This window comes from Panulirus ornatus, chromosome 3 (genome assembly GCF_036320965.1).
Source record: "Panulirus ornatus isolate Po-2019 chromosome 3, ASM3632096v1, whole genome shotgun sequence".
NCBI lineage: Eukaryota > Metazoa > Arthropoda > Malacostraca > Decapoda > Palinuridae > Panulirus > Panulirus ornatus.
In genome coordinates, this window is record NC_092226.1 from 236,471 (window position 1) to 249,687 (window position 13,217).

Sequence of the window (13,217 nt, forward strand, 5' to 3'; positions counted from 1 at the left end):
GTAGACTCCAGTGTTGCTTCTTAGCCTTTGCTGCCTTACCCTTGACAGGCCAGTGGCAGAGGGCACCTCCAGTGCAGTGTTTCCAAATGCAGCAAGGCTCCAAAATTGTCCAAAACACTAAAAATGTTCCCAGCAAACCTGAAGTGTCTGTCTGTACTCAAAAGACTGCCTTGATGGAGTTAGGCAATGCCTTCCCTTTTAGTTCCACCCCTAAGGGTATAGTGATGAGGTCACCATGAAAAGGCAGGGTGAGACTTGGAGAATCTAGATAATTAAAGTATGCCCTCAACATACTGAAACTCAAAAACATTTCCTAATTTTGTGCCTATTCAAGGAAGCAGCACCTCCTAACCTCATTGGCTATGATACTGCCACTGTGCAAATCCACAGTGAGAAGACTTATTCCCCTTTAAGTGCTACATACAGCTTTAGCTTTCCCTTTGAATATAGGAACAATAATAACTTTCACTTAATCCTCAGGCACACCTGCTTCCATGCTAATTTACATATCACATATCCCACTTCCTCCTCCATACTTCAGCATTTCAGCCATAATCCCATCCACTTCCAGTAGGTAGTAGCTAGTAGGCAGCCAATGATGAGGGAGGTATATTACCAGTACTACCCACCTGGGTATCCTCAGGAGGGTTAGTGACATCCACTTAGTAAGCTGGCACTTTAGTGGTTGTCAAGTTGCACTCCTCTGACCTAGGTAGCTGTCTTTTCTTTCTGCCTCACTAGCACGTGGACTACTGGCTTTTTGTCCACAAACATACCACCTCTCCTTGTCATATGTACCACCTGACGACACAACTCATGCAGCTCACTTTCGTAACTATATTTTCTTGTGGTGAGCACCATGTGCTAGCCCTGCATTTTGGCAAAATGGTATGAACAGCAGATAGAAGTAGTAGCTTGGGACTTTTTGGCAGGGTTATTAGGTAGAAACATTGGGTAAAAGCAGTAGGTTGGAGCATTAGATAGTAGTAGTCATTAGGAACATTAGATAAGAGCCTCTGCAAATACTGCATTAGACTTGCACTCTGCCAGTGGCCTGTTAGGGGTGAGGGACTATAAAGGCTAAGATGTACTACTGGAATTCTTTAGTTATGGAGACTCTGTTTCCATGGCCACCCCTTTGAGAGAGTTTCAATTGGAACAGGCATCAGAGATATATATTAGATTGATAGATTAGAGAGACCTCCCTTTTTGCTATAGGCCCCTGCACTTGTATCCTCTTCCTTCCATCCTCAATGCCTGTAACAACTGCTGCCTCATCTTCTCCCACATTCATCAGTTCTGCAAAATACTCTTTCCATCTTCATTTCATTTCCTCCTTTTAATTCATCAACTCCCATTCCTTACTTCTCACTTTTACATTTCCACTCTTACATCCACCTCTTTCCTTACCACCTCCTTCCAGTACAACTCCATATTTTCCCTAGACTTTTCACTCAACTTTCTTTCAATTCTTCATTTACTCTTTCTTTGTTTTCCTCTATCAGCTTCTTAACATTCCACTTACACATCTTATATTCTTCCCTCCTTTGCTGAACTTCCACTTGTACATTTCTTTTGAGTAATCTACCATATGCCTTTTCCTTCTCTTCTACAGCATTTCCAATCTTATCCATCCACCATGCACTTCCCATTATATTCATATATCTCACAACCTTGTATCCAACTGCTAATTCTCCACTCTTTAACAATCTTTTACTAAACATTCCAAACACCTCATTCACACATGACTGCTTTCATATATTTGCTGCACTTTCATCGAAACTTTCCGTCAACTTTCTTTCACACTCCTTGAATTCTTTCTGATTCATCATCACACTTGCCAACACTCTTACCTTTCCATTCTTCAGTATGCCATATCTCCACATCTCCTCAATCCTCACCTCCACAAGAACTGCAAAATGGTCAGAATCATCAAAGAATCCTTACACAACTCTATCATCCAGCACAAACTTTCTCAATCTTTCATCCACTGCCACATGGTCAATCAAAATCTTTTGTTCTTCACCATCATTTCTCATCCACATATACCTGCGGATCACCTTGTGCTGAAAAAAGGTGTTTGCAAGGAATAAACCCCTCTCAGCATAGATATCCATAAGATAACTTCCATTCTCATTTACTTCAGGCACTCCCCATTAACCAACTATCTCACCAACCACATCATATTCCTCCTTCATATTCATATCCCCCATTACAGGCACCTTTATCTCCTAACATCCATTTACACAGTCATTCAAATTTCTCCAAAAAAATGCTACATTTCATCTGTACCTCACACAGTTACATATCCTTTCCCTCTTCACCAATAATTTTCATTCATTCCTGTCTATTCCATCCCTCCTTCCATGCCCTCCCACAATTTGAATTAATTTCCATTTTTACTCCTATATCCCAAGGATATGGTTTTCCCCAGTCCCAAGCACATCTAAACTATAACTTAAATTTCTCTACAAGCTCCCTTCATTTACTCTCACCACTCATCACATTAACATTCAGAGCCATCACCCTCAATCACTTGTCCCTTTTACTCCCCAGTATAACTGGTGGACTCCAGTACTGCTTCATAGCCTTTAATGCCTCAACCTTGATAAGCAACTGGCAGAGGACAACTCCAGCTTTAAGTCTCCGAGAGACAGCGGGTCTCTCAGATTGTCCAAAAAACTAAAATTTCAGCACACATTCAGTGTTTGTCTGATTAAAATCAACTGCCTCAACTGAGTGAGCCACAAACACAGACACACACAAAAAAGTGAACTGGAAGATTCTAATCTTTATTACAAACCTGTGGACATGAGCTAAATAAAGGCAAGCCATTGCTATGTACATAGGTGAAAGGCTGGTTATATGTGATGGGTGACTGACTATTGATGATAACAGCTTAATATGATGTTACAAAAAAAGATTTCTAAAAGTTTCAAATTCTATTTTAGGAATCAATAATGCTCATACTGGTCTCTGGACATGAGTGGGGAGGAAGTTTAGTAACTTACATATTACTCCAGTAATAAGTAAAAGAGGTTAAAAATAGACAAACACTTCCAGTATTACTATACATAGACATGCAGGTGTCATGTGCATACCCATTTACTTTTCATGCCTTCATTTGATGTAGTAAAACATTTTGTTTGCTAGGATACAAAAGCATTATAGTTACAACTTAAGCGTATATTTTGTAAATTTATCAAAATAAAACAATTAGAATTACTCCTAATATATAACTTAGAGAATAAATAACTTAAAGCTGGAAGAGATATATTTGCATGTGCATAATTAATCAATAATATCAGCTGAACAAAAAGCAAAACCAATCACACTGCATGACAACAAGCACTCCAGTACTTCATCTACAAATCCCCACCAGATGCTCTCAGAAGTGTGTTTCGGGAAAACCTCTTCCCAATAGTCTCTGTATGGAAGCCTATATTGATGAGAGCCTCATGGTCAAGGATCTTACGCCCATCAAATATAAAAGCAGGCTTCTTCATGACTGAAAGCATTTTCTTGTAGTCATATTTCTGAAAGAGAAGTTGTACTTATTAATCTACCAAAACTGCTAAGTAACAGTAAAACAAGAGCACATACACACACACACAAACACACACATACAGGTATGTAAGGATATAAAACCACATGACACAGAATGATAATCAAGCAAGAAACTTGTTAAAAAAGATGTGAATGAAGCCATGGTAAATGCAAACAGGATACAGAAAGTGAAAAAGTTGCATGACAATATAGAATATTCAAGAGATGGAGCCCCATGAAAGTAAAACTCCCTCCCCATACAGTACAAGCAGGTAATTACATATCAGATGAGTACATATTCAACAAGCTGTCCACATCCTAAATAAAGCTAAAACCTGAATATACTTTAGTTTGTCAACCACTTCTACAGAAGCACAAAGAACTTACTGCAGGCCCAGAAGATGGCAACAAAAATAGTTGTAGAATTTAAAAAGGAGTTACAGGAAAAAGCTAGTCATAAGGTCACTATGAAAGAGAAGAGTGATGGATGACCTGATCATAACCTTTGTTTTTAAAACAGACTAATGACGTAACCTTTGAAAAGAGCACTTATAGAGTGGTTTAAACTCCAACATAATAAAGGTGTAAGCATTTCTGGGGAGATGCTTATCAAGAAGGCCAAAGTTTTTCATAGAGACCTAAAGCTAGCGTATGATTATGAAAATTTGCAAGGATGGTTACACAAGTTTAAGTGAAAACATGGAATTTCAGTAAATAGCGTGTTCAGTGAAAAGCATAGTGCTGACATGGAAGCTTGTAGAGTAAGATTGTATTAAAATATTTAATAAAAATTCCAATTCCCTATAAACAACCAACAGCAATAAGTAAAGGGTGAGAGAGAGGGTATGAGCCTGGCTGCCTGGCAGGGACTGACGCAGCATGAGCTGACTGCCTTGACAATGACAAAATAAGATAACAATAGTAACAAGAGTTGACCAAAGCTAACTACCAACCTATGGTTGTTCGTTACATTAATTACTTGTCACAAAGTTGCAACAATGTGGATGAATTTGCAGTTAGTGGCAGCGGAAAACTTAGCACCAGAACAAGTGTATAATGCAGATGAATCTGCCCTGTGTTGATGTCATATGCCACAAAAATCCCTTGCCCAAGATATTGAGGACTCTCTCTCTAGAGATACTTCTGATGTAATCTGATGTTACAGTAAAAACCTTGTTTGGGAGCATTAATGGATGTATCATTTCCTGGTTTAAGTTTTGTTCTACCTTTGGTAACAAAGCAAAATGTATGTCAAATGAGCTGGCAAGAATAGGGGTCGGGCATGTTTAAATAGGGTGTTGCCTTAGGGGTCAATTTCTGTTTTCCAGGATTTTCTGTGGTCTGGCAAAAGCCAGGTCCCAAGGTTGCTAGATGAAAGAGATTAAACTTGCACTATAAACTGGATGTGTAAAACCATCTAGAAGTCTTTCTTAAGCAACCAGGGATAGGATTTAATATTGGAATGATGATGTCAGGAAGGCCACAAGCACTGGCAAGTAGCCATCTGACTGTGTACTCTGAGTACCTAGTGAGCCTAGATATCTCACATTTACCTACACTGTCCACTTCCATGTGATTCAGGCTTTTTCCTCCTTAGAAAAGTAAAAGCCAACCATCTGGAGGAACAGATGGAAGAAATACAATGGCCGGAAGCAAAATTTCCAAAATGAAGTGGCAGCAAGGAGTAAGAAAAAAATAACATCCTTCCCAAAAGATAGCCTGAGGCACACTGAGGCAGTTTGCTAGTGCTCACACTGCTAGCAACACTATGCTTTCACCCTAATAACATCATATGCTTGTACCTACGATAAACCTTGATCATGTATCGCCTTTGATAACATATGGAGTGTACACAGATGCTGTATATGCAAATACGATAAACGGGATGTGTGAAACATGCCTCGTAAACAAAACAAAAATTGTATATGTAGGGTATGTAGAATGAAATCACACCTCAAAAGAGCCCATAATCACATATACATATATGAATGACAGAGTTCCATGCCAATACAAGGTCCTGTCTCACTGTCATTTCAATATCCTTTCACACCAACACAAAGTATATCATTCTTTCAGGATTTTCTTCAATAACAAGTGGTATAGATATTCAGAAGGGAAAACCTTTTTATGTACACTGAGGAATATGCAAATCAGAAAGAATGAGCAATTAAAGGGTTAAAAAGATGCAACAGTATCTCTTCCAATGACAGTGTGGTGGGAGCAAAAATAATATGTATGAAGAGTATCGATAGAAGGTTACACTGGTGGAGTATGGTAATAATATGTGTGGAGAGGAGGGAAGGGAGAGAGTGTGAGAGGAATACTAGTGATTTGTGTGGGGAAGAAGGATGGAGGTAACAGTGTGGCAGGGAACAGGAGCAATGTGAGTGGAAAGGAAAGGAGGTGAAATGTTGTGGAAAACAGTAGTAATGTGTGCAGGGAGGAGGGAAGGTGGGAAGTGACACTATGATGGGGAACAATAACAATGTGTGTAAGTAGGAAGGAAGCATGGTGGGGATTGGCAGTGATGTGTGTGGGGAGGAGAATGGAAGCAACAGTAAGAGAGGGGGGGGGGAGCAGTGGCAATGTGTGCATAGATAAAGGAGACAAGCAGCACTGTGGCAAGGAATAATAGAACTATAATTTTATCGAGGATGTAAGGCATGTGTACGTGTAGGAAGAGAGGAAAGTGATTGGTTCTCAGTGAATGTAGGTTTGCGGCAGGGGTGTGTGATGTCTCCATGGTTGTTTAATTTGTTTATGGATGGGGTTGTTAGGGAGGTAAATGCAAGAGTCCTGGAAAGAGGGGCAAGTATGAAGTCTGTTGGGGATGAGAGAGCTTGGGAAGTGAGTCAGTTGTTGTTCGCTGATGATACAGCGCTGGTGGCTGATTCATGTGAGAAACTGCAGAAGCTGGTGACTGAGTTTGGTAAAGTGTGTGGAAGAAGAAAGTTAAGAGTGAATGTGAATAAGAGCAAGGTTATTAGGTACAGTAGGGTTGAGGGTCAAGTCAATTGGGAGGTGAGTTTGAATGGAGAAAAACTGGAGGAAGTGAAGTGTTTTAGATATCTGGGAGTGGATCTGTCAGCGGATGGAACCATGGAAGCGGAAGTGGATCATAGGGTGGGGGAGGGGGCGAAAATTTTGGGAGCCTTGAAAAATGTGTGGAAGTCGAGAACATTATCTCGGAAAGCAAAAATGGGTATGTTTGAAGGAATAGTGGTTCCAACAATGTTGTATGGTTGCGAGGCGTGGGCTGTGGATGGAGTTGTGCGCAGGAGGATGGATGTGCTGGAAATGAGATGTTTGAGGACAATGTGTGGTGTGAGGTGGTTTGATCGAGTAAGTAACGTAAGGGTAAGAGAGATGTGTGGAAATAAAAAGAGCGTGGTTGAGAGAGCAGAAGAGGGTGTTTTGAAATGGTTTGGGCACATGGAGAGAATGAGTGAGGAAAGATTGACCAAGAGGATATATGTGTCGGAGGTTGAGGGAACGAGGAGAAGAGGGAGACCAAATTGGAGGTGGAAAGATGGAGTGAAAAAGATTTTGTGTGATCGGGGCCTGAACATGCAGGAGGGTGTAAGGAGGGCAAGGAATAGAGTGAATTGGAGCGATGTGGTATACAGGGGTTGACGTGCTGTCAGTGGAGTGAATCAAGGCATGTGAAGCGTCTGGGGTAAACCATGGAAAGCTGTGTAGGTATGTATATTTGCGTGTGTGGACGTGTGTATGTACATGTGTATGGGGGGGTTGGGCCATTTCTTTCGTCTGTTTCCTTGCGCTACCTCGCAAACGCGGGAGACAGCGACAAAGTATAAAAAAAATTACCTATACATAACCACCTATCTGTATTACAAGAAGAGGGACTTTTACACTTGGGGCCCCTTCTAATGAACATTCTCTTGCTATTTTACAGCTTCTTAAATATCTATATGCAGTCTGCTTTATCCATATTCTCTGTCATTCTATTCCATTCATCCACCACACTTATACTACAAAAATGTCTTTACATCTTTTTTCACAAGTTTCTTGCTTAATCTTATGTTATGTCCTTTGCTTGCACTATCCCTACATCTCTCAGAGTTGTCCCTTGTCCACATCATCAATCTGTTTTAAAATCTTGAAGGTTGTGATCACATCACACCTCACTCCTCTCACTTCCAAGGTGGGCAAATTTAAAGCCTTCAGCCTTTCCCAGTGACTTAACTCTCTTAATTCTGGTACCATCTTTATTACAATCCTCTGAACCTTCTCTATTAGCTTTATAAGGTTCATTAGGTGTGGTGACCAAAACTGAGAAGCCTGTTCTAGTTTTGGCCTTTGCAGGATATCAACAGCTCACCAATAATTTTGTATCCATATACCTTAAGATATTCTGATATTACCCAGAAGACAGTTTGTTTCTTTTACCATTCTTCTAATGAGGGACTCTGGCAACAGGTAAGGGATGATGCTGGCTTCCAAGTACTTTCATGCACAGAATCCAGGAGCTTAGTTCCAGTTAAATGATAATCATATTGAGATCTTCTTTCACATCATCCCATCCTCATTACTTTACATTTGCTCAGGTTGAATTTCATCAACCATGTGTCAAACCAACTTTACACAGAAAGTGAAGGAGGGTGACATTACAAAAGGATAATGAAGATATAATCCAAAGACAAGGCTGAAGGCAACTTGTACACCAATTCAAATAATGCAAACTAGATCAAAACCTAAACATCATCTAGAGCCCAGCTTGCAAAAAGTCCACATTATGGAGGGATGTGTAATTTTCCAAACAAGACTTCATGAATACACAGATAATTAGACTTTTCAGGTAATATGTGTCTGGATGCCAAGTTGCTGATTGCATCAAGGTTGGGAAATGGTAAACACTAATCTTTCTAAGAAATAGTAATGATTAAGAATTACCAGCTCCCACCATTGTTCCTATCAGGGCCATTGAGACATTCACAAGCAAGACATAGTAAACCTGATGAACCAGCTTACCTTAAATTCATCCCATTCAGTAAGCACAACAATTGCATGTGCATCTGTGACAGCATCATATGGATCTGAGTATATATTTATCAACTGCTGGACACGTTCAGGTTCACTCGTTACTGCCACACTTGTCAAATCACACTGAATTTGTTTACTTTCTACCTGAAATGAATATGATAAAGAAGTAAAATGCAAACACATATCTATGAGAGGATTGGGTATTTATCTAATCAGGTGGGAGTTCCACTTGATCATTACTACCAACATTTAACTATGCTGAATGACTGTCATTGAGGGCCCTGTGGTAAATACATCATATTTATTTTTACAAGAAACCCCTACGTGGCATACCGAATCCCCAACAAAAAAATAATGGTATACATACATGCTGCTGAGCTAGATCTATGACCAACATTTTAAAGAATACTGAAAAAACAAATGGGCAAACGGATGAACAAATAAGTAAAAGCATGAAAAAATGAAACAGGTGATTCTTCCAAAGTATATGCACCTCACTGTTGGGCTCTAGTTAGATTGAAAAATCTTCATACAGCAATTCCTAACTCCATACATGAATAATACATTTTGATAAAAGAATCTTGTATTACTTTTAGGCTATAACATAAATTCATGTGCTGGGGACCAATAGACTACAATGTGTATTAATGGGTTCAATTTTGCACCCAAGTTTTAAAAAAACAAATGTGATATGGGAGGTGAAAAGCTGACAGACATCAATATCATCTCGGATATATGCCAGTAGGCAGAGCTAGCCAGTGTAACCACGCATTTAGTTACCTCATAGGAATTATAGCACCAACATGCAGCCAGTGCAGATGAAAAATTCACCAAGACTTATTGCATCTTATCTGAGAGACATGGCTTTAATGGAATATAGTAAATATGATACAGAATTCAAACTTAACAGTGACACAGAAGATCTACAAATTGATATTGTATTTCAAGATCTAAAAGAAGGAACAGAACAAGGAGCCAGGTGGGGAGAGTGCTCAACCTCCTTGAAGGCTCAGGCTGGGGTGTCTAAATGTATGTGAATTTGAACAAGATGAGAAGAGAGAAAAGATAGGTAGTATGTTTCAAGAAAGAAACCTGGTTGTTCTGGCTCTGAGCAGAACAAAGCTCAAGGATAAAGGGGTAAGAATGATTTGGAAATGTCTTAGGAATGAAGGCAGGGGATGGTAAGAGGACAAGAGCTAAGGTAGGAATAGCACTTCTGAAGCAATAGTTGCAGGAGTGTGTAATATAGTGTAAGGAAGTAAATTCTAGATTGATGTGGGGAAGACTGAAAGTGGATGGCGAGAGATGGCTGATAGTGCTTATGCACCTTATCATGAGAAGAAAGATCATGAGACACAGGTGATTTGCGTGAAGCTGAGTGTGTGTGTCAGCAATTTTGAAGCAAAAGATCAGGTATTAGTGATAGGTAATTCTAATGCTGTATCATCATCATCATATATATATATATATATATATACAGCGCTGGTGGCTGATTCATGTGAGAAACTGCAGAAGCTGGTGACTGAGTTTGGTAAAGTGTGTGAAAGAAGAAAGTTAAGAGTAAATGTGAATAAGAGCAAGGTTATTAGGTACAGTAGGGTTGAGGGTCAAGTCAACTGGGAGGTGAGTTTGAATGGAGAAAAACTGGAGGAAGTGAAGTGTTTTAGATATCTGGGAGTGGATCTGGCAGCGGATGGAACCATGGAAGCGGAAGTGGATCATAGGGTGGGGGAGGGGGCGAAAATTCTGGGAGCCTTGGAGAATGTGTGGAAGTCGAGAACATTATCTCGGAAAGCAAAAATGGGTATGTTTGAAGGAATAGTGGTTCCAACAATGTTGTATGGTTGCGAGGCGTGGACTATGGATAGAGTTGTGCGCAGGAGGATGGATGTGCTGGAAATGAGATGTTTGAGGACAATGTGTGGTGTGAGGTGGTTTGATCGAGTAAGTAACGTAAGGGTAAGAGAGATGTGTGGAAATAAAAAGAGCGTGGTTGAGAGAGCAGAAGAGGGTGTTTTGAAATGGTTTGGTCACATGGAGAGAATGAGTGAGGAAAGATTGACCAAGAGGATATATGTGTCGGAGGTGGAGGGAACGAGGAGAAGAGGGAGACCAAATTGGAGGTGGAAAGATGGAGTGAAAAAGATTTTGTGTGATCGGGGCCTGAACATGCAGGAGGGTGAAAGGAGGGCAAGGAATAGAGTGAATTGGAGCGAAGTGGTATACCGGGGTTGACGTGCTGTCAGTGGATTGAATCAAGGCATGTGAAGCGTCTGGGGTAAACCATGGAAAGCTGTGTAGGTATGTATATTTGCGTGTGTGGACGTATGTATATACATGTGTATGGGGGTGGGTTGGGCCATTTCTTTCGTCTGTTTCCTTGCGCTACCTTGCAAACGCGGGAGACAGCGACAAAGCAAAAAAAAAAAAAAAAAAAATTCTAATGCAACGATGAGTAATGTGGCAGTTGAGGGAATAATTAGGGGGCATGGGGTATGCAGTTTTATAAATAGAAATGATGAACAGCTTGTGGAGTTGTGTGCAGAAAAAGGACTGGTGATTGAGAGTATCTTGTTTAAAAAGGAATATACACAAGTATATATATGTGAATAAGAGTTGTAAATGTTTTCGAAAGATAATGTTGGTAAGAAGCCAGTGGTGTGAGTAAGTGAGCATGGAAAGGAGACTTGTGAGAAATACAGGGAGAGATTGAGAGTAAAATGGTAAACGTGAGAGTAAATGAAGCAAGGGAAGTGGATGAGGAATGAGAGGTGTTAAGGGATGCAGTGCTGCATGTGGCATGCAAAAGGTGGGAGGTAGGCAGATTATAAAGGGTAGTAGATGGTGGGATGAAAAAGTAAAATTGCTTCTGAAAGAGAAAAGGCATTTGGTTGATATCTACAGGGAAGGAGTGCATATGATCAGGTGTGGCGGGTAAAGAGGAAGGTGCAGGGATTGAAAAAGAGGGCAAATAAGAATGGGATGAGTGAGTGTCAATAAATTTTAGGAAGATGTTTTACAAGGAGGTATATAATGTGTGAAAGACAAAAGAACAAATGAGAACATCAGTAAAGTGGGCAAGAAGATAAGTGATAAAGGCAGTGATGAAGTCAGAAGATGGAGTAAGTATTTTGAAGGACTATTAAATGTGTTTGATGATACAACGCAGATGTAGAGTGCTTGGGGTGAGATGGTATGCAAAGTGAAAGAATCAGAAAGTGGATTGGTGAAAAGAGAAGAGGTGTAGAAAGCCTTACATAAGATAAGATGTGGCAGGTGGCTGCAGTGGATGGTACTGCTGTTGAATTCATTAAGAAAGGGGATGAATGTGTTGTGATTGGTTAGTATGGATTTTCATTGTATGTATGGATCATGGTGAGGTGCCTGACGATAAGCAGAATGCATGCATAGTGCCACTGTATAAAGGCAAGGAGGATAAAGGCGGGTATGCAAACTACAGGTATAATTTTGCTGAATATACCTGGTAAGTTGTATGGGAGGGTATTGATTGAGGGTGATGGTATGTACAGAGCATCAGGCTGGGGAGGAGCAGTGATTTCAGAAGTGATAAAGGATGTGTGGATCAGGTGTTTGCTTTAAAGAAGCACTTTGAAAAATAAATGGATTTGCATGTGGCATTTACTGATCTGAAGAAAGCATATGAAAAGCTTGCTTTGTGAATGGTCTTAAGAATATACATTTTTAAGATAAGCTGTTAGAAGCAGGGATAAGTTTTTATCAAGGGTGTAAGGCTTCTGTACGAGTAGGAAAAGAGAATGGTAAATGGTTCCAAGAGAAGGCAGGTCTTTACACAGGTGTGTGTGTGTGATGTCACAATGGTTGTTCAATTTTCAAATGGATGGGGTGGTGAAAGAGGTATTCATTTTTATCATTTATTTTGCTTTGTCGCTGTCTCCCACGTTAGCAAGGTAGCGCAAGGAAACAGAAGAAAGAATGGCCCAACCCACCCACATACACATGTATATACATACATGTCCACACACACAAATATACATACCTATACATCTCAATGTACACATATATATACACACAAAGACATATACATATATACACATGTACATAATTCATACTGTCTGCCTTTACTAATTCCCATTGCCACCTTGCCACACATGGAATAACAACCCCCTTCCCCCTCATGTGTGCGAGGTAGCGCTAGGAAAAGACAACAAAGGCCCCATTCGTTCACACTCAGTCTCTAGCTGTCATGTAATAATGCACCGAAACCACAGCTCCCTTTCCACATCCAGGCCCCACAGAACTTTCCATGGTGAAAGAGGTAAATATGAAAATCTTGGAGAGAGGGGCGAGTATGCAGTTTGTAAGGGATTATAGGGCCTGGGAGGTGTGTCAGCTGTTGTTTGCTGATGATACAGCAGTAGTGGTAGATATGAGTAAGAAACTGCAGAAGTTGATGACTCAGTTTGGAAAAGTGTGTGAAAGGAGAAAGCTGAGAGTGAACATGAATAAAAGCAAGGTTATTAAGTTTGCTAGGGTTGAGGGAAAGGTTAATTGGGGTGTGAGTTTGAATAGAGAAAAACTGGAAGAATTTTAGACACCTGGGACTGGACACAGTAGCAAATGGAAGCATGGAAGCACAAATGAGTCATATGGTGGGGGAGGGGACAAAGGTTCTCGAAGCACTAAAA

The 13,217-nt window shown here is 40.3% G+C and overlaps 1 protein-coding gene across 4 annotated transcripts in view; it reads right to left on the bottom strand.

The window, feature by feature from the left end:
- Positions 1–13,217, bottom strand: part of sgl (UDP-glucose 6-dehydrogenase sgl) — a 198,867-nt gene that overhangs the window by 63,246 nt on the left and 122,404 nt on the right. For 3 of the 4 annotated variants that reach the window (XM_071682636.1, XM_071682646.1, XM_071682617.1), the window contains 2 exons: positions 8,539–8,694; positions 3,380–3,536 (listed from right to left, as the gene is read on the bottom strand). In XM_071682636.1, the coding sequence (XP_071538737.1) occupies positions 3,380–3,536; positions 8,539–8,694 (313 nt within the window). Of the gene's footprint in view, positions 1–3,057; positions 3,537–8,538; positions 8,695–13,217 lie in introns of those variants that run through there. The other variant, XM_071682628.1, reaches the window with a different exon arrangement.